At 37.9% G+C, this 23080-nt stretch overlaps 1 protein-coding gene across 3 annotated transcripts in view; it reads right to left on the bottom strand.

Annotated features, from left to right (window-relative positions):
- NFE2L2 (NFE2 like bZIP transcription factor 2) overlaps positions 1 to 23080 on the bottom strand; it is a 183534-nt gene that overhangs the window by 69956 nt on the left and 90498 nt on the right. For all 3 annotated transcript variants that reach the window (XM_060302224.2, XM_030851115.3, XM_060302225.2), the window contains one exon: positions 5891 to 6014. In XM_060302224.2, coding sequence (XP_060158207.1) covers positions 5891 to 5977 — 87 coding nt within the window. In that variant the 5' untranslated portion in view covers positions 5978 to 6014. The remainder of the gene's footprint in view (positions 1 to 5890; positions 6015 to 23080) is intronic.

The following is a 23080-nucleotide window of genomic DNA, read 5'->3' as shown; positions in this document are numbered from 1 at the left end:
GTCGGCTACCTCTCTTCCTAGTCCATTTGACTTGAATACAGCTGTGAGATGTATACCTAAGGTTCAAATCCCTGAAGTTTCGCTGCCATCTAGGTAGTTAGGAGGATCTGATATAGTTCAAGGGCATTCTATGTTCTTAGTGATTCCAAATCAGAAAAGGGGGAGAAAATTGGAAATGTAGCAAGATATTTGAGGAAACTATAAGACTTTGGAATCCAGACCAGTTTATAGGTATATAGCAAAACCTTAAAGACAATTAACAGAACTAGAATATAATAGCTACAAAGGTGCAAACATAATTTTTCTCTCTACAGTTTCCCCCATTAAAAAAAAGATAAAGTTAAACCAATTTGTCTGCATTAAACTTACAGTGACTGACCATATAAACTTTGGTCATATCTGAGTCCATGTATATCTCTCTCAAATATGACATTCCAGTCAAAGCCTTGGTAATATAGCCCATGTTTCCAATTGTGTCCTGTTACAAGGAGAACTGATTCATACTGAACTTACGCAAATAGCTAACTCTATTGCTGTGGAAGAATACTCAAGAATTTTCTAATTATAGAGGGATGAGGTAGGGAGAAAAAGTAAATGTTTCATCTGTGTTTACAAAGGTATACTTTACCAAATTGCTACATGTCATGTATAAATTAAGAGAAAAGGTTTCCTTAAATCTGGGGAAAAAAACCATTAAGGAACCAGCAATGTTTCAATCAAAAAGTCATAAAAAATTATAGTCATCCTCCTCAGTTCGTTCAGTCCCATGTAATTAACACTTATTTTGCTTGAATCCAGTTTTTCCATTAGTTCTGGAAGTTCTTACCCAGTTCAGTTTTATGATCTTATAGTTACTAGAAACCTGTACTTCAAAGTCCTTTCCATGAATCTCCTTAAAGGTGAAGCACTTTTGCAAGAACACTTTTGCAAAAGCATCAGAGTAAAACAATTACTCTGTAAATGATAAAAGACATAAAAAATGGACATGGTTAAAGATCTAAAAAAGAAAAAAGAAGAAAAGAAAAAAAAAGATCTGATGAGAGTTTTTTACAACTTAATTGACAAGGAAATTTGGTTATTTCTGTGACATACACATTTTAAGATAATAATTGTGACTGGTTACATTAGACCAGAACATATCAGATTTCCAAGAATTTCTCTCAATTTCTGGAACACTTATAACATATACCTATACAAATACAACATAAAGAAGGCTTAATATTACTTCTTATTTGACAACGCTTCTCATGTAATTTAACATATCAAATAAGCCTAATTAGTTTAACCTCTCCCTTTCTATAAGGAGAAAGAACAAATCTTTTGTGATTTTCCAGGGACCCTCTGGGAAATCCTAAAGTTAGTTATAAATCAAAAAGAATTTATTTAGAATTTGATTTTGGGAAGTCTGTAAACAAATATCAAAAGATTTTAAAACAATTGGTCATATAGGATCATAGGTCACTGTGAAACAATACTTAGCCATTTAACCATAGTGACAAAGACTTTGAATGCAAATACAGAAGGTTACATAGTTCTGAGCAAAACTTAGCTCTTTTAATAGCAAGAAGACTAGGTTTACTCAAGTAATCAAAGACCTGATAAAAACAACAAACACAGGAAATTATTTTGATAAGACACAGAATCTTTGCTCTCTAGACAGATCACTTAAAAGGTAAAAAAAACCTTTGTTTACAACGTCATATTAAGAGCAGACCAAAATCCAAAAAAATCCTGTCCTTTCAACAGTGAGAAAACCAAATTTTAATATTGTACCAGCTTACTTTTGATATTAAAACTCATTCACTTAAATAAATTCATTTTAATCTTAGCCAGCTTGACTACATGTAAAATTCTATCGCCAAGATTCCTTTTCCACAAACCTTTACAAGTTTGTCTTGTTTTTCCTCTTTCTCGTTCTGAAATAACCAGTCTCACTTTAGGACAAAATTACTTTCTTTTTCCTCAACAAAAATGCATCTCTATTCCTTATACCTTCTTTTACTGAAAACATACATCCTACTTTCCTTGCAGATGGAGATGTTTCCCTTATTATTTCTAGTAGCTTTAATTATATATATATGTAAACATATATAAATATATGTATATATATGTGTAAACAATTGTGAACTGTCTGTTATATTAGCATTCTAATGACAAATTTATAAATACTTTTTATAATTTCTAGAAACATATGCTTTCTCATAGTAAAGTTTTCAGTGTGGCATGAAACATGTTTACTAATAAATCCAAGTATCTTTAGTCCTCTGGGAAAGGAAGCAAATGTAGAAAAGCCTGTGCTCAGCAACTAATGTTTTAGCATTTTATCTCACTTGGAAATGATCTAGATATATAATAACTATCCATCATTTAATTTAACTTAGCAAAACTTTAAGGTTTCAGTTTACCAAAAAGATTTGGGGAAACTATTTTAAAAGTTCACCTAAAAACTTCTATCCTGTTTATATCTATTAAATTCACTTACTCGGGATAATTATGTTTAGACTACCTGCAGAAATTTCATGAGACATTAGACAAAGTCAGCTGTCATCCCAAGCTATTTTTCTTGCTGACAAATTGTGTAACAAAGATTACATGAACTTGTTTGACCAAGAAACCTAAGTAGAATAAGTATGCCTCCATTATTTTAATGCTGATAATTCTGAAGACATACCTCTTTTAATTAATCCAACAACCTTAAACTAGCTTTTATTTACCAAAAATTATTTCAAATCATGTGAACTTGAAAAAACAAGTAGAGTTCTTTTACAAATTAATTTTGGTACTACCATCCAAAGGTAGAAAATACTACACATCTATTACACACACACACACACACACACACACACACACGCAAACATATAGACAGATGAAAACAGAGATATTATAGCTTCTGTTTTAAAATTACTGCCATGGATCAGGTATAATAATACAAAACTTACTAGTTATAAAAGAAGTTGGATCAATGTTTTCTGGTAGATGAAATAAGTTAAGGTTACCTGCTCAGATGGCTAGAGCTTTTTACTAATATTTGTGGAGAAGAATATAAGAGATTTTTCATTTGCTTAAGTTTAAAATGACCTCCCCTTCCACTTTTTTTGTTCTAATGAGAATTACCTCCCTGAAGTTTATATTTTAAAGAGATGACTTAGATAAGGGTTCTTGGAGCATTTCTGGTTTTGTAAAGGTTCATAAGAAAAGAACACTTGTTTTTAATTCTTCAAGGAATTGGGTTGCAAGTTAAATGACATCATAGGTTGTTCCACCCATCTTTAGAAGGTTTTTCTTTTTCTTTGTGTACATAGTTTTATTTTAGCTTAGTGGAGGAGGCCTAAAAAAATTCCTATCAGGGTCTGAATATCAGCTTTTAGACTGGCCAATTTCTGACCACAAAGCTGCTTAAAAATCCTTCTAAATATCTTGTCCATTTTCAGCCAGGACAAACAGTAGATATTTCTGGAAGTGCTAAACAACTCCTTTGTTGTCCCCAAAGAAGGTGCAAAAGATATTTTATTTTTCTCTCTCTATTGGGTGCTGTAGACAAAGATCTGGGAGAGCACGCTCTGGTAAGTATTCTCACCCTTAGCAGGCTTGGCTTCTGCCAGTTTTTCCAGGACCACATCTGCAGGCTCTGAGTGGGGTTTAAAGTAGAGAGTGTAGCTCCAGTATTTACCAGAATTTGGCAAGGTTTTCCACTGATTTTAATTCTAGTTTCCCTTGGCTATTTAAGGGAATAACGTAACAGTTTACCAGAAAATCCCTCAGAGTCTCATCAACTCTGGGAGGGGCCCATACAGGGGCCCTCCTTTGAGGGTCGATATGAGGGCGCTCATACCTACAAGTCTGTTGAAAATTATTCATAGGCTGTTTGAGGACATTATCTTTTCCAGAGTTCCAAGTGACTATACAACTGAGACATCAACCCCTGAGTCAGCATTTAACGATAGACCCCCTCCTAGGAGACTGTGATGTAGTGGACCCAAGCATCCAAGCTGGCCTTGGAGCCGTTATAACTTTAAAGTCAATAGCTTTGGTGGATTTTTGTTTACAATCTTGTTCCAAAGTCCTTTCAAAGTGTTCAGCTATGGTCACAAGTTCAGTCAAACAGGTAGCCAGCCTCCCATCCCATTTTTTTGTCTTTTTATTAATCCACTAACCTCAGGACATAATCCATCTACAAACAGGGTAGCTAGAGCAGGTTGGGTGACCTCACCTATTGTATGAAACCCAGAAAGCTGTAGGAAGAGCACTTCCAGATGAGCTTTAAAGTCTGTCACAGATTCATCTTTCTTTTGTTTGCATGTCTGAATAACAGACCAAGGAAGACTCTAGGAACGACTCTTAAAAGATCAGTTTCTAATTTGAGAGCATTTTATGGTCCATAGGGGACCATGCTGAAGATTGAGGATCTCAAATTATCATCCTCAGCGTTTTGCATTTTGCTTCCTTCATTTTTGTGCTTCACCAGATTCTACCAGCATGTGCACGAGCTGATAAAGATCTGACAGACCAGGGTCATAGGCCCGATAATGACTCTAAATTCTTCAAAAAACTTTTGAAGTGCTTGTTTTTTAATCCTCTCTGGGTTTAGCAAATTCTTTAAGTGTGGCCCTTAGTTCAGTCTTTGACCAAGGAGTGAAAGATACCTGAGGAGAATTGCCTGCAACCTTGGGTGGTTTTATTTTAAACTGCTTAATAGCCTCTTCAGAATGGAAAAGCAGTTCAGACAGAGAATTAGTAGAATGTGAATACTCAGGTAAATGAGGATAGAGAGGAACAGTAGGAGCCATGCCAGTCTTACAGTCTTTTATCTTAGGTACCTCTTGTGTCTTGAATTTTTTATTAGCCTTTGCAATGAATCTTTCAATGAAGTTATTTTGGAATCATGAAGGCTTTTGGAGCCTTCTGCATACCCATTAAGATATGTATCTCATTCTGTTTAATTTGGGAATGCTTGCTTTCAAGTTCACTTCATTAGATCTTGTCTAACTGGAACATTCCCCATAATGGCCACTGTAATCCTAGCTTGTTTTTAGTAAGATTTTGCCATTTTTGTAAAAATCTACAGCTTCCAGGTCAATTTACTTAGACATAAAATAAGCAGGTGTGCTGGAAGGTGGTGTGCTTAACTCTTTAGAATTTAAGAGTTATTAATTAATTTTAAATTTTATTATTTTTTAATTATTTATTTATGTATTTATTTAGCTAAGCTTTTGGAGCCAAACTAATACTAAAAAGGGAATGTGCTGCTTGGTTGGGAATTGTGTGGTGTTTTACAGTGTACTTCATTGCCTGCAAATTTTCTTGAGGTTGGCTGGTGACCTAGTGTCCACCTACCCATTCTATGGCCAACTTATCCTAACACAGGAGTGTTAGAGTTTGGTGGCAAGTACTCTAATAGCTTTTAAGTGTTCAATCCATGCCCACCAATTTTTGTGGCTTTTAGGCTTCCAAGATCCTTGTCAATAATAGCCTTTCATACAAAACAAAACAAACATGTGAACCTTAATATACCACGCAGTAACCAAAGAAATGTTACTGCAGACTGGCCAACAGAAGGCACTGTGCACACTGCCAGCCATTCCCAATGTGGAACGGGGGTTGGGGAGAGAATTGAAACAAGAGACCCCAAAGAATGGGGACTGCAAGCTGATTCCAAACAAATGGGAAACTGCAGACTAAATTGCCAACAGTTACCAGTGTGGAATCTGGTCACAGAACAAAGGGCTAAGATTTCCAATCAAATGGGGAACTGAAAACTGAACCAAGGGCTAGGGGTTAGTTCTGGGTGGAACTGTCTGCTAGCTTAAACTGACCTGCCCTGGGCTGGAAAGCCAATTAAATCAGGAGCTCAATCCAAAGAGAGTGAAACTCAGAACCAAGAGGAACTTACCCATGGCCTTCGGAAATGGCAGGAAGACAGAGAACTCAGTGGGTTTGTGGAATACCATGCCTGTGTTTCTTGTTGTCTTGAAGCCATCAGAAGTTCACTTCAGATCCCACTGCTGCCACCAAATCTGTTAAAAAAAATATTCAACTGAGTAAATTTTATAGATTTTATTAGCTTTGTTCAGTGATTCATGAATTGGGTAGCATCCCATGTAGCGGACAGAAAGGAGATGTACCAAATGGAAGGCTTTTATAAGCAGAAGGGGGCAGGACAAGGAAAGAGCAGATTACCTCATCTTTCTCTGGAGGATGGAAGGGGTCTAACAAGTGGATTACCTCATTAGTGCTGACCAGGAAATTCCAGACTGACCAGTTAAGATTATATTCCTGGGGGAGGTTGAAACCTCAATTAAGTTAGGTATTAAGTCTTGATTGGTCACATGGCTTAACACAAGTGACTCCATTTGGGGTCTGTTGTCTCTTTTTTTTAAACACTAACAATGAATGCTTTGCTCTGCCCTGCCATCCTAAGAAGTTCCTGCTCTAGCTCCTGAGTTTTCATAGGTCTTTATATATACCTCTCTTATGACACTGAACATTTACTTTGTGTATTAAAGTTATTGGTATTAATAATAATAAACATTCTTTATTAAAAATGTAATGCATTATTTTATTTTATCTTCCTAATGACTCTATCCCCATTTTGCAAGTTAGGAAACTGAAGCATGAAAAGGTTAAATAACTTATCCAGGAATGTGTAAGTGGTGGAGTCCGGGTTCAAATGAATAGAGCCTAGAGCCCATACTTCTAACCACTACTACACAAGACACTACTGTGGTTACTAGATTGGGAGCTCCTGGATGGCAAAAATCCTTGTATGCTCCATCTTTGCATCTCCCAAAGTACCTAATGCCACTCATTGCCCTTTAAAGTTGCTCAGTAAAAAGAAGCACATATTTGGTCAAATGTCCCTTTTCTCTCATCAGTAGGTGGATAAATTAGTGGCTGTTACATGGTGTTTAATGCAAATACTGCAGTTTCATTTCCCCACCGCTCCACCTCCCCCTTTCTCTGTTTTTTCTCCTTCTCTTCCCCCAGCCTGTGGAGAAGGTAATATTATTGGGAAGAGCAGAAGGGGCTTCTTTCTACTCTAAGGAGAGCTTGGAGGAGCTCTCCTAAGGACTAGACACTTCCTGAGTAATATTCAGGCAGCAGACCTTTTTAGCTGGCAAATGCTCTACAGTTTGCAACCTCAGGTCATTCCAGAGAATGAACCTTTTGAAATAAACACAGAGGAATGGGACCTTTTATTATCTCCAGATGGGACTGTGCAGCCTTGGAAGCTGTAGAAGTAGTTCTGCTATGCCTGGATCGCACTTTTCTTATCTTCCAAAAGGAAAGAAAGTTCCTTTCACTGAGAAATGGTAAATAGTGTTAATTAAAAGCCAACTTGGATTAAATTCTGCAGATTGACCCCACCCTACTCAATCCATATTTTTCTAGTTTACGTTTTATTTAACTTAGCATCCCTCTCATCTTTTAAAAATATGATACTAGGTTGAGTTGAAAACACACACACACACTCACACACACACACACACACGTAAAACTGTCGTTTTTGAGTAGTTTTTGAGCTATCCAGGTTTAGATGTTATTTTATAGAACAAGGATGAAATCTGAAAGTGGAATGTCCTTTAGGGTATACTAGAAAAGGAAGTAGGTTAAAGCATATCTGTAGTAGTTTTATTTTTCACTCTGTTAGTGGTGGCCAGCTGGGCAGCTTCCACATAGAAGATGCCCAATAAACATTTATTGAATGAACTCCATACTTAAAAATTTTGGGCTATAACATTATAAAATATAATTTCAAAATGGATGATGCCACCTATTGGTGAAGATAAAATATAAAACGATCACTAACATAATAAGTTACTTTATGTTTCCTGATCATTTGTTACTTACTCCCATAGAGATTATAAGAATAATTGAGGAGCTGGAAGGAATAAATTGCTTGGTCCATACAGACATGAATCACTAATGTTTTCATTTGGTTGCTCTCTACTGGGTGCCTATTAAGTGCACAATACTTAGGAAGATTCTAGAGAAGTGAAGACATAGCACCTGACTTCAAGGAGCATCTTATCTAGTTGGAAAGAAAAGACCTATCTCCTGAGAATAGTCAGCAAATAAAAAAAAACAGTAAATAACCTGGGGCTTCCCTGGTGGCGCAGTGGTTGAGAGTCCGCCTGCCGATGCAGGGGACACGGGTTCGTGCCCCGGTCCGGGAAGATCCCACATGCCGCGGAGCGGTTGGGCCCGTGAGCCATGGCCGCTGAGCCTGCGCGTCCGGAGCCTGTGCTCCGCAACGGGAGAGGCCCGCGTACCGCAAAAAAAAAAAATAAAAAATAAAAATAAAAAATAACCTGACATTAAAATGCATGATGTTCATTCCATGTATATGGTTATATTTTATTTATTATATGCTAAACGTACTTTTGAGACTCACAGGGAAGAAATAAGTCTGTTTTGCTTACCACTTACCCCAGGACTAGCACATCACTTAGAAGACAATTGATAAACACTATTGAATAATTGAATAATTTAGGTCTCATGGTTAAATACACGTAGTTTAGAGAATATTTTAAATCCTGACTGGCAAAATAGATCAGAAAATACATGTGAACACAGGAAGTCATATGGAGGAAGTGGGGTTTGAGTTCTGGAAAATCCCTCAAGGGATTTATAACCTAATACAGATGAAGCCATCAGTGTAGGGAGATCTCTTGTAATCTTGGATTTGTGTTTGAACTGGAGATTTTTTGTGGTTTGCTGTGTCAACCCACGCTTTTTCCTCAGTCGATGACTGAGTTTTTGCTCAATCCTGGTGAAGTCCAAAAGCAAAGGAAATAGTGGGAAGTTGCAAGGCTGTAAACATACATTTTACTCATGAAGTCTTACAGGCATTTGACCTAGAAAAGTTTTTTCTTTCTCTCTTCCTCCAGCCCAGCTATGTGCTTCAAAGTATTCCTATAATATTTGGTAATATATATCAAGAGTCTTAAAATGGTCGAAACTTTTGATCTAGTATTTCTCCTTCTAAGAAAGTATGCTAAGGATATAATCAGGAATGTGAACAAATGCTTTCTGGAACAAAGGGAAAAATCTATAGTCAATATGGAAGCAGCTAAGTTTTGCTACAGATTTAAGTTCTCGCACAATATTAAAAAATATGGCACATGTAGGTTATCCCTGAATGCAAGGATTACAGGTTGTTTTGATTTTACTCTAGTGTTAAGAAAGTCCTTGAAATTTAGTGGATGAAATTTAGCTCATCCATTCTGGTTATTTCTGCTTTCATTGTCTTTGACTAGACTACTTTACAACTCAGTAGAGAAAGAGGGTTAACATTTAGAAAATTGATAGTAGTGCAAATGTTTTCTGTCCATAGCTATGTAAACGATTTCTATTAATGTAATGCAAATGAATTTTGCCTGGTAGATAATATAAATCTCTGTATATCAAATCATTTGAACTGCCTATAACATCTTACTGGTTTCCTCAGTAATTGAGTTAAATAAAATCTTTAATATGTGTTAATTTGATATTTACATGAGTCATGATTTTACCTTTTACCTAGCTTTTCAAAAGCTATCCTTAACACTATATATTTCCTAGATTTTCTACAATAAACATGTGTTGCCAATTTTTAAAAAATATTTATTTATTTATTTATTATTTTTGGCTGTGTCGGTCTTCGTTGCGGCATGTAGACTTCTCTCTAGTTGTGGCGGGCGGGCTACAAAGCACATGGGCTCTGTAGTTGCAGCAAGCAGGCTTAGTTACCCCGCGGCATGTGGGAGCTTAGTTCCCTGACCAGAGATTGAACCCCTGTCACCTGCATTGGAAGGGGGATTCTTAACCACTGGACCACCAGGGAAGTCCTTGTGTTGCCAACTTTTAATTTAAGTACATTATACATGCATATCAAATTAAAACATGCATGTTTTAACGAAGTATGTATGCATGCATACATAAGTTTATAGCTCAACAAATTTTCACAAAATTAATACACATATGTAACCAGTTTTCAGATCAAGGAACAGAACATTATTACCACTCCAGAAGTTGCCCTTGTGCCTCCCTCCTAGTCATCACTACTTCCCCACCAAAACAGACCTGACTTCTAACATCAGAGATTCATTTCCCCAAACAGGAATCGAACCTGGGGCCCCGGCAGTGAGAATGCAGAGTCCTAACCACTGGACCACCAGGGAATTCCCCGTTTAACTTTATATCCGGCAGTGAGAATGCAGAGTCCTAACCACTGGACTGCCAGGGAATTCCATGTTTAACTTTATATAAATGGAATCACATGGTGTATACTCATTTGTGCCTGGCTTCCTTTACTCACCACTATGTTCATGAGATTCATCCATGTTGTTGCATAAAGTTTTAGTTCCTTCATTCTCTCTGCTGTGTAGTGCTCCATTATGTGAACAGATTAAAATTTATCTATGGGCATTCAGATTGTTTCTGGTTTGGGGCTATTACAAATAGTGTTGCCATGAATATTTGTGTACATATTTTTTAGTGAAAATATGAATACATTTCTGCCAACTATCACATGTATTACTTTAAAAGTTGAAAAAATAAACCTAAACTACAAAAAAAATCAGTTTCCCTTTTTTCTCTACAGGTCATTCCATCTAGATAAAATTCTTTTGATTAACAAATTCTTTTAACATGTAAATGTATTCCAGAAGAATTAATCCTCATTTATGCCTTACTGTGAATTTCTATAATCCGATATTGAGATCAACAGCTAGTTGAGAAGTTTCCACTGGTGCTGAAGGGTGTAAGGAAATCTGGGGTGAGGAAGAGGGAGAGGGAGATTTGGGTCTTACAGAAGGCAGTGAGTGTTGGGCCAGGTGGGAAGATGCAGTGACTTCCATTCACTCGAGGTCTTGGCTGTTTCCCTTTGAAAAGAATTGCTACAATAATTGTTAATGTGATTTATTTTTTTTTTAATAGTTTACAGCTGACAAAGTGCTTTTATATTCATTACGTTGTTTGATCTTGCTCTCACAAAAAGGTTGGTATTTTCATAACTGTTCTTGTTTTAGATGCTTAAATCTTAAAATTGGATATCATGGTTGGAGTGGTAGGTTAGGGTACATTTCTTCCCCACTGAGGCCAGGCTCCATAATCTAAGCACATCTAGTTCATGCTCTCCAGGTCAATTTGGTACTCTCCATTCAGTCCCCATCTCAGAAGTAAGGAAAGAAGGAGGAATTAAAAAGAAGGAAGAGCCGAAAATATGTCTTCACCATCCGTAAAGCACAGCAGCAATCCTGCTGGTCAGATGACAGAGGAGGAGGCTATGGTGCAGGCCTCTGGTGCACGGAGGCGGAATGGGATTCACCTGAAAACTCCTGACAGATACTCTCCAGTGCCTCTTGCTTCAGTGCCCTGAGAAAGGATTAAGGCTGATCCATGCCAACCCCGTCAGTGGGCTCATCTAACTTGGCAAGCATATTGTTGTTGACAGCTTCCAGGTGTGTGTTTTCTTAGACATGGATTCCATGCAAGAAAAATGCAATTTTTTTAACATCTTTATTGGAGTATAATTGCTTTACAATGGTGTGTTAGTTTCTGCTTTATAACAAAGTGAATCAGTTATACATATACATATGTTCCCATATCTCTTCCCTCTTGCGTCTCCCTCCCTCCCACCCTCCCTATCCCACCCCTCTAGGTGGTCATAAACCACCGAGCTGATCTCCCTGTGCTATGCGGCTGCTTCTCACTAGCTATCTATTTTACGTTTGGTAGTGTATATATGTCCATGCCACTCTCTCGCTTTGTCACAGCTTACCCTTCCCCCTCCCCATATCCTCAAGTCCATTCTCTAGTAGGTCTGTGTCTTTATGCCTGTCTTACCGCTAGATTCTTCATGACATTTTTTTTTCTTACATTCCATATATATGTGTTAGCATACGGTATTTGTCTTTCTCTTTCTGACTTACTTCACTCTGTATGACAGACTCTAGGTCCATCCACCTCATTACAAATAGCTCAATTTTGTTTCTTTTTATGGCTGAGTAATATTCCATTGTATATATGTGCCACATCTTCTTTATCCATTCATCCGATGATGGACACTTAGGTTGTTTCCATCTCCGGGCTATTGTAAATAGAGCTGCAATGAACATTTTGGTACATGACTCTTTTTGAATTATGGTTTTTTCAGGATATATGCCCAGTAGTGGGATTGCTGGGTCATATGGTAGTTCTATTTGTAGTTTTTTAAGGAACCTCCATACTGTTCTCCATAGTGGCTGTACCAATTCACGTTCCCACCAGCAGTGCAAGAGTGTTCCCTTTTCTCCACACCCTCTCCAGCATTTATTGTTTCTAGAGAAAAATGCAATTCTTGTTGCCAAGGTATTTAACAAGTAAACAAGCTGCAAAATGCTAAAGGGGAACATAAAGATGTCTCCAGGCTTCCCATTGGCCTCATCAGGAACTGCTTGTCTGCCACTTCCCACACTTCCCAAAAATTCTGCTGTAGATAGGGTGTGTTTTATCTTTTTTTCTTAATAAGTGTTTGAAAATTTATTCTTTTTAAAATTTTATTTATTTATTTATTTATTTATTTATTTATTTATTTATTTATTTATTTTTGTCTGTGTTGGGTCTTCGTTTCTGTGCGAGGGCTTTCTCTAGTTGTGGCAAGAGGGGGCCACTCTTCATCGCGGTGTGCAGGCCTCTCACTGTCGTGGCCTCTCTTGTTGCGGAGCACAGGCTCCAGACGCGCAGGCTCAGTAGTTGTGGCTCACGGGCCTAGTTGCTCCACGGCATGTGGGACCTTCCCGGACCAGGGCTCGAACCCGTGTCCCCTGCATTGGCAGGCAGATTCTCAACCACTGCGCCACCAGGGAAGCCCTGAAAATTTATTCTTATACGTTAGGAGCCAGCACTGTATACCCAAAAGGCGCCTCTCATTTAATTTGTGGATTAAACAAATAGTATGATTCCCATTTTAAATCTATAAAAATAAAGGAGTCCAGGAGATTAAATAAATTATTCTGCATCATATAATAAGTTATTAAAACTGTATTCCTAACTTGTAATTAGGTATCTATTCAAGTACCTATCCTCCACAGAGAACCCGTGGTCTTGAAGTCTCACTTTCTACAGATCAGAACCATTAACTGCAACCTGGTCAGGCTACCAGTTTTGGACACATTTCCACAGTGCTAGCCCTGCCTCAAGAGCAGGCAGCCCTCAGCTGCTTCTTATTCTCTACCTTTTAAGTATCCAAAGGATTTGGTTATTCCATAGGCCTCTGAGATAAATGCTTGATTATCCTTTCAGGATTTCAAAATTGTTCTTCGGGGACAGCCTAACCCTGATTGCTCAATTTTGCAGGCAGAAACACAGATTAATCATCACTACGTGAGTTCCTTTTTACGCTATCTGAAGTTTCTTGGATGGCTTTTCAACTTATGTAATAAAGGGGTAGACTATTTAATGTTTCTTCTGCAAATGGCATTTTCTAAGTGTATTTCAAATTCTAAAAAAAAATTTTTTTTTACTGATGAATGTAAATTTGAGTTTCTTAAAATTTAATGAAGCACTTTACACAAAGAAAAAGAAAAAAAGTTGAAGGGCTAGTTATGAACAGCATCTGACACAGACTGGGACTGAGCGTTTTGTAAGGTAAAAAATTATGACGCTATGGTATCTTATCACTAAAAAGTGCTCCATGTGGGGCAGCAGGAGGGAATGAGATGCTTCTAAGAATAGAGTCATGAAATCTGCTTGCCTTTGTGAAAGACTAGGAGTTACTGGGTGCACCAGCCAGGTGAAGGTGGAATGAGAGCTACACATTCTGTTAAAAACATTTTTTTTAAATATAGTTGTCTTATTACAAAAGGAACACTTCCTTGTACTTCAAATAGAAAACATGACTAACGAGAGAGGGGAAGAGAATAAAAAACATCTTAATACCACCACTGATTACTAATTTCTGCACTGGCTTTCCATAGTTTTGGGAATTAACTTCTAAATCAAGGGGGGAATGAGAATTACCCTTGAAAATACCTTACATCGCTCAGTGTCAGAGAATGTTGCTTCCTTAGTTGAGCCCTTATGAAGTAGTTGTGTTAATAAGCCATGTTATTTAAGTCTAAATAAACAAATAAAAATAAAAGAATCTGTTAATACTAGAATCACGTTCATCATGACCAGATACTACAAATATGAACAGTGCACGGGACCAGAAATGGATCAAATTTACATCACCTTTTTCGGATTAACTTCGGGTTAAGTTCAAGCTAACTGAAAGGCAAGTCAGGCAGAAGTCATCACACCATTTAAAACATTCTCTCTTGTTCTCCTCCTCCTCCTCTCTTTCTTCCCTTTCCCTCTTTCCTTTATTCTTTCTCTTTTGCCTTCTACCTTTACCAAATTTAGGTGAATCCTCATGAAGCTGAATGCAAAATGGTGTGGTGCTGCTGTATTAATACATTTGTATCTACCCTTCAATAACTTTTAAAGTTACAAATATACGTACATACTAATTAAAAAATTCAACTAGTACAGAAAGTATAAAATAAAAAGTAAAAATCTTCTCTTTCTATTCTCGTGTCTCATTCCTTAGCTTTCTTTCCACTTGAAGAGATGTAGGCAAGACCCAGAGTTGGGTTGGGGGTGAAATCAGGGGGTGTTCCTTTTTGCACTTTTATAAACTGTGTCGTTTGTGAGTGGGTCTGACCTAAAATCATTTTAGTGGGATTTGGAGAGCAAGAGGAGATTAAATGCATGGGCTCATTCTACCATTTTGAGTTAGGAGCCCTTTAAGGGCTTTTAAAACCACACTTACATTCACACATTTATTTATTTCACAAAATTGGAATCAATTGGTTGATTGGCCACCTGTGTTTGTCCTTAATAAATTTTAAAATCTTATCATATGAATAAATATTTATCTATTACAATACTTTAAATATAAATAGTACACATTATATGGATGTATTTATTTAACTAAACTTTTATTGTTGGCTGCTTAGGTTGCTTTTACTATTTCTGTATGATGAACAGAGCTTGGATGATCTACCCAGTAGCTCAGTCTTTGCATTTATGCTTGATTACTCCCTAAGGATAGAGTTCTAAAATTGAAATTCCTCACCAGAAGATACATACATTTTTTCAGGCTTTTGAGTGTATGGGGGCACCTGCTGTTCTTCCATTTTAACTGTGTAGTCTAGAAGTTAACAATGAATTTAGCTTGTTTTGTAGGGTGGGCCACTACTTCAAACTGCTTTCATGTCAAGATCTGCCTCATCTTTCTACGTGGGAGTTCCTACCATCAGGCTTATGGAGGTGGAAACATAATCCTCTCCTCCTATAAACTGGAGTGAGTCACTATCAGCTTTCCTTCCTCCACCCTTACTGAGTCCATACATATCCGTGCTTTTTTTTTTTTTTTTTTTTTGAGGTGGAATTCAGCCTAAGGGATCCATTGGAGTGGAATTGGAAAAAAGCATCTGTTCTAGGTCATTCTCGCTTCCAGGATGGAATTTACCTCATCTCTTAAACAAAGCCATCTTAAGATAAGCTATTACCTTAAGAGCTAACTTTAAAAATCTTAACCAATATAACAAAGTAAAAAACATCTACACAAGTCTTTGAAACTATTAGCAGTAAAAATGGTTATTATTTTTTTAAAAGTAATGACATGAACTTGGGATGGACAGTTATTTTGTCAGTTAGATCAATGTGGACTCTCTGACACCTGGGTAGATTCCCTACCTGATTTGTGTTCCTTCCCATTTGCACACTGGATGACTTTCACAGAACTTTTCGGAACATAAAGAAAACCCAGCACATGGGCATGCACACACCTACACCCACCACCTACCCACACTCCGCTTTCTGTTTGTCTTGCTATCGCTACTATCACACCACCAGCACCAAAGTCTAGCAATGGTTTTAAAATGTGTAATGTGGTCATTATGGCTGGTCACGGCACTTACTAGGTTAAAAAGCAAAGGAAAAAAAAAAAAGCAAAGGCAATATAAAAATGAATTTTCAAAATCTGTAGTGGCATATACTGCTTTAAACATAAAGCACTTTCACACATCCGGTGCAATCTTATAATTCTCCTATTAAATAGTTATTAAGACCCCATTTCACAAATAACAAAATTGAGATGGATGGAGGTTTAAAAATTCCTCAAGACAAAGCTTGGAGTTATCTTCCATTTCAGTCCTCTCTCCTTCCTGCAGGTGCTGTGCCCAGGGATCTCATCCTACCGAAATTGCTCTTAATCTAAGGAGGAAGCGACAAGATAAACTGATCACTCTCTAGGGTTAGGGATTTTATGTTTCTTCTTACAAAGCCACGACATTCTGCCTTCCATCAGGACCATGGACTGTTTGATCAGGCTCCTACATTTCGTGATTACTACGTAACGAAATGGAGAAAGTGGTGCCGATTTACTTTTCTCTAGGACTAAACTCGTGGTCACAGAAATCTAGGATGAAATGTTCCAGTAAAACTAGTTCCCACAGTAGGTCATCTTACATTCAGCTAATTAGGGATTAATTTTCAGGAGATTCCAGATAAACAGGGTAATTAGAACTTTGTAAAACACTGCTGTAATGTCTTAAATGATCCCTACCAGAGATCTGTTTTCTCTGAAGTGGCTAGAGGCACTAATTTGCTCAAGTTGAGAACTGGTATCAGGACAGAGACATCTACCTCATTCTGAAAGAGTAAAGAATAGAGAAAACACCAGACATTCCACTTAAAATGGTCAGGTTTACAAGTTAAGGTACCCAAGAAATGCAAAGAATGTAACATGGTTCATAATCAAGGACTGCAGTCAGATTAGTTTACAAAATTGTCTTTTGGGGAACATGTAGATATTTTTCCATAAAAACCTTATATTTAGTGACTAGGTACCAGGTTCATCCATAAAATCTGTCAAGACTATATTGAGTCTACGGGACTTCCCTGGCGGTCCAGTGGTTGGGACTTCACCTTCCAGGCAGGTAAGATCCCACATGCCTCATGTCCAAAAGGCCAAAACATGAAACAGAAGCAATGTTGTAAAAAACTCAATAAAGACTTTAAAAATGGTCCACATCCGCAGTGGTTGAGAGTCCGCCTGCCGATGCAGGGGACACGGGTTCGTGCCCCGGTCCGGGAAGATCCCACATGCCGCGGAGCGGCTAGGCCCGTGAGCCATGGCCGCTGACCCTGCGCGTCGGGAGCCTGTGCTCCGCAACGGGAGAGACCACAACAGTGAGAGGCCCGCGTACCGCAAAACAAAAAAAAAAGTGGTCCACATCAGAAAAATCTTTTAAAAAATAAACTATGTTGAGTCTAAAATGGCACTTTCAGTTTCCCAAAGTTTCCATCCTTATCCTAATCCCTGTGGAAGCGTGAGTGAACGCTGGGAAATTGACACTTGAGACCCACTGAACCCTGAGGGGGACTGTGGGTGGAGGTGGGCCCCTCGGAAGGATCAGTAGTTCTCAGATGAGCATAAGAGGAAACATATGCTACTTCTGGGAAATGACCCAGATGAAAGGGCCATCAAAAACAACAATAGCTGTTCATATATCTGAGTTCCAAGTGTCAAATCAATGGTTAGTGATTGAAGCACTTAGGTTTCTTTCTAATTAAGTTAAATTCCGTTTGTGTTTCCTATGAAAGGGACTCTTGTATTTCTTTCCTCCCTATCCCATTCAGTCATCAGAACTTGTGTTGGACACATAGCTGGTGCCTACAAATACTCGCTTCATAAATTGAATAAGAAGATTAACTAAGATGACTGGCAAACCTTGGTGTGATGGATCTTTGCAAAGAAAAATTCTGGAGGCAAGTGGAGATGATAATAAGAGGTTTGTCTAAGATCTGAGAGGCAAAGCAAGGGTGGGCAAATGGATTATTAATGAGCATTCACACGAAAGAGTAAAGGGAATCAATCCACAGCAAAAGCTTCACCACTAACGAGAAGCGAGGGCTTTAGGCATGTTATCTAACCTCAATGTCCTCATTTATAAAATATAGATAATAACAGCAATTACCATACAGGGTTATTATGGAAATTAAGTAGGACAATACATATAGAATAATTAGAAGAGTGCCTGGCAAATAAGAACTGGGAGAACCGAGGGGCAATTGCTGCCAGGTGCATCTATGCAGATGGTCAGATCTCTAAGGAACCCAGAAACAACAGAAGACTCCTAGACATAAAGGGGCCAGGGGACCCCTACAATGTATATCAGTCTTGGCCTTATCACTGTGAACTAATTAAGGACCAGCTAAGACACTCACCCTGTTCCAGAAGCCTTGGCACTATGTAAGATCCTGAAATTGTATAGCATGGCTTGGAAATGACCATTTCAGTATGACCTGAAATGACCAGTGTTATTTTCCTAAGGACCCAGACATATAGGGACATGAAATAAAAATTGAGCTGAATAATAAAAAAGTCATATTTCACAACCCACTTCAGCTATTATTATTAGGGAACCAAAGGATACATCGAAATGTCAAAGGAAAGAGCAGGGATTCAGGCGCAAGGCAGTTGAGAAGAATTTTGCTCTAGATGCATGTTTTTGTTCCAGGGGCCACCCCGTAATTTCTAAAGGAGGATCCTATACAGAGAAATCTGGTTGTAGGGAGTTTGTTTCAAAACCTCCTTTGTATAATACCTTACATCAGATTGAGGCATCAGTTGTTCTATATGAAAAAAATTGCCTGAAGTGGTTGTGCCTCTAAGTGGGGAGAGGTAGGGTGATGGAGCTTGTTTAACCCACCTAGGAGAACTCGCTTTTTCCTCAAGCCTTTTATTTACTTTTTCCAGTTTTATTGAGATATAATGACATATATCTGTACAAGTTTAAGGTGTACTGCATGATGGTTTGACTTACATATATTGTGAAATGATTACCACAACACGTTTAGTCAGCATGCATCATCTCATGTAGATACAATCAAGGGAAAAAGCAGAAAAAAACTTATTTTCCTTGTGACACAAACTCTTAACTATTTTCCTATATATTATACAGCAGGGTTAACTATAGTCATCATATTGTACATTACATCCCTCATACTTATTTATCTTATAACTGAAAGTTTGTACCTTTTGACCACCTTCCTTAAATTTCTCCTCCCCCGGCTCAACCCGTTCTGGTAACCACAAGTCTGATCTCTTTTTCTAAGAGTTTTTTGTTTTTTTTTTTTAAGATTCCACATACAAGTGAGATCATACAGTTTTGTCTCTCTCTGACATATTTTACTTACTACAAAGCCTTCAAGGTCCATATTATTGTACATGGCAGGATTTCCTCTTTCTTATGGCTGAATAATATTCTGCTGTATACATATATATATATATATACACACACACACACACACACACACAAACACACACACATATATAATATATCTCACAACTTCTTTATCCATTCATCCACTGATGGACGCTGAGGTTGTTTCCACATCCTCAAGCCTTTTAGAACAATATTCCATACCTGACCCCAGTTCCTTAGATTGGATAATAAAACTACAAATCTTTAAAAGTATTCTAACATTCACATTTACTCACCAAGTCTAACCTTGGGCTTCTTTTCATTTATTTGAAAGCAGATCAATTCTTGCTATAAGTTTTAAAAAAGAACACAGTGCTCTTGCAAAAATGATGACATTCCAAGAGGTAGGGTAAGGAAGAAGAGGCGAAGCAAGTGCTTGAAGTGGACTGTTGCCATTAGGGAGGTGTGGGATCTGGAAAATCGCTATCACAGAAAGTCATATTGAAAAGAGGTTCAGTAAAATTCATGGTTTGTAGCTCCATGTTTTACGGTACAAAAACTCGCCTAGGTTAACTGTGTTAGATATAGCCTCTTGGCACTCAGCTTCATTTTCACCAACTTCTATAGATACCCCATTGCACAGCATTATAGGAGTTGGAAGGCTCAAAACTATACTTCCTACTTTTCATCATATACAGAAATCAGTATCAGATGAATTATAAATCTAAATGTCAACAGTAAAACAAGCTTTCACAAGAAAACATAGGAGAATACCTTTACGACCGTGGAGTCAGCAGTCTTAAACTGGATACTCACAAAATAGACCATAAAGGAGAACCTCTGATGAACTGAACTACATCAAAATTATGAACATCTTCATCAAAAGACACTACTAAAGGAGTGAAAAAACAAGCTGCAGAGAGGCAAAAGGTGCTTCCGATGCATATACCCAACAAAAGACTCATATTCAGAATAAAGAACCAAAAAGAACAAGAAAAGGTCAGACAAGCCAACAGAAAATTGGGCAAAAGACTTGGACAGGCACTTCATGGAAGAGGATATCCAAATGGCCAATAAATACAAGAAAAGGTGCTTCACTTGTTAGACATCAGGTAAATAAAAACTAAAACCACAATATGATTTCCATACATCACATTAGCCTTTCAACAGAATGGCTAAAATGTAAAAGATGGAAAATATAAATTTTGGTAAGGATGTGGCACATCCATTACTTTGGAAAACGGTTTGGCAATATATACTTGAGCTAAGTGTATGTATCTCCTATAACCCAGAAATTCCATTCTTATATATCTAACTGAAATGTATACATATGTTATTTTCATAGCAGCACTATTTGTAATAACCAAACTGGAAACAATCCAAATGTCCATCTGCAGTAGAATACATAAATGTTGTTATATTCATCCAATGGAGCACAATACAGCAATGAAAATGAAGGTACAATTGCTACACGCAACATGGATAAATCTCACAAAAATAATGCTGAGTGAAAAAAGTCAGTTATAAAAGAGTACATATCATATTATTCCACTTTGTATAAGGTTCAAAAATAGGCAAAACTGCTCTATGATGTTAGAAGCCAAGATTGCAGTTAACTTCAGGGAGGATAATGCTTAGAAAAGAGCATAAGGGGTGCTTCTGGGTGCTAGGAATTTCCATCTCCTCATCTGGGTGCTGGTTACATGGGTATGTTCACTTTAGGAAAGTTCATCAAGCTGACTAATTGTGATTTGTGCATTTTTCTGTGTGTATGTTATACTTCAATAAATATTGACTTATAGCTAAAAAAACTATGACTATATAAACTAGATTTTGCCAGTCAGATATAATGAAGTGAGATGTAGAATGTAAAAGGAAGATGGGTGCTATTTCCCCTGCCTGTTAGTTTTCCCTGTTAGTTGCTGATGTGTATGCTGTATTAGAAATAATTTTCAGTGGCTAGACTTTCTCTGCCTCCATGTTGTCACCACCTCCATTGGTAAGAACTGGCTGTGGTATTGGCAGTGGTCTCCATAGCTTTCTTTTTTTTTTTTAATTTAACTTATTTTATTTTATTTATTTTATCTTTGGCTGCGTTGGGTCTTCGTTGCGGTGCGCGGGCTTTTCTCTGGTTGCGGTGAGCAGGGGATAATCTTTGTTGCGGTGCACAGGCTTCTCATTGCGGTGGCTTCTCTTGTTGAGGAGCAAGGGCTCTAGGCACGTGGGCTTCAGTAGTTGTGGCACAGGGGCTCAGTAGTTGTGGCTTGTGGGCTCTAAAGCACAGGCTCAGTAGCTCAGTAGTTGTGGCACATGGACTTAGTTGCTCCGTGGCATGTGGGGTCCTCCTGGACCAGGGCTCAAACCTGTGTCGCCTGCATTGGCAGGTGGACTTTTAACCACTGTGCCACCAGGGAAGCCCTAGCTGTCCCTTTCTTTTGGTTATACTCCCAGGTTCACATTGGCTTATCTATCCAAAGCCCTGCACTGCTGACTCAAGTTTAGCTTATGGTCCGAGGCCAGTATCATGTTATTATTAGCCAAAATTTTCCATGGATTGAGGTAGACTTGTAGAAGATTGAAAAATAAAACTTTTCAGCCATAAGTAAGAGTTTTTACCTGGCCCTCCAATACACAATACCTAATACAACAGCTTAAACAGCATAAACAATGAGAATCAGCAGCCTAAAGAAAAATGAGCTAATAAGTGAAGAGAGATTATTGAATTGTGGAATTGTACAGTTAGAAGGGACTTAGAAATTGTCTATATATACGAGGAAGCTGAAGCTCAGATATGTACCCAGGCTTCTAGTCAGGGCTTATTCTGAATACTCTTGCTGCTCAAGGTATGGCCCTCAGACCAGCAGCATCAGCCCCAGCTGGGAACCTGTTAGAAACGCAGAATCTCAGGCCTCAAGACACGCGAAATCAGAATCTGCATTTTAACAAGACCCCCAGGTAATTGGTGTGCATGTTAAAATTTGAGGAGATACAGGCAAAAGCACCACGGGCTCTTGTTCTATTATTTAAAATCTTGCCTAAATTATATTGCATAGAAAAACCTGATCTCTTTTGGGCAAGACCTGTATTATTACAGGTTTTAGTCTAATAGATTATTTTGAATAGCTGGATTAAAGAAAAAGACAAGCTCTCTCTAATGATTTCTGCAAGAAGAGGGCATCTATTTGAGCTGGGTTAGTTTTTAATGTTCCCATGCAGATTTTAATCCACTAGAAAAATTAATAGCCTATTTGGTAGTAGCATGTCCTGCAAAAATAAGTGCAATGAAATGAAAGTATTTAAATGGATATTTAAACTATGCAGTCAACAGTGATTTAGTTTTCAATTACACAAAGGTAATTACACTAGAATCTACCTCATTCACCCTTCCGTGAGAAAATGCTGGAGTGTTGTAATAAGCTGATGCTTTCAGACAATGAGTGATCTCCACTCCTTGTTGGCTAGGACCTGAATTCATTTACTGTAAGCAGTTTAGGGTGTAAGCAAGAATATAAATGATGGAAACATCCTTTGTGACCCTTCTGACAAAGGAAGTCTCATCACTATTAAGGGTGCATGTGAGGCCACAGGCTCTCAGATTGGGGAGGGCTCACACGGCACGCAGATTTGGCTCGTGAGAAAGGAGCAGGACTGCGGCAAAGGGGAGTTCCCCAGCTGGGCTCTTCCTATGACACTGGTTCTCAAAGTTCGAGTGCAGAGGGCTTCTGGGGTTCTGGTCATGTTTTATTTCTTGATCTGGGTGTTGGTTTCATGAGTGTCTTCAGTTTATGAAAATTCACTGAGCTGTTCACTTATAATAAATACACTTTGCTATGTGTATGTTATACTGCAATAAAAAATTCAAA

Source organism: Globicephala melas, chromosome 7 (assembly GCF_963455315.2).
Source record: "Globicephala melas chromosome 7, mGloMel1.2, whole genome shotgun sequence".
NCBI classification, from domain to species: domain Eukaryota; kingdom Metazoa; phylum Chordata; class Mammalia; order Artiodactyla; family Delphinidae; genus Globicephala; species Globicephala melas.
The sequence above is the reverse complement of the archived record's forward strand: the minus strand, read 5'-3'. Positions and strand labels throughout refer to the sequence as shown.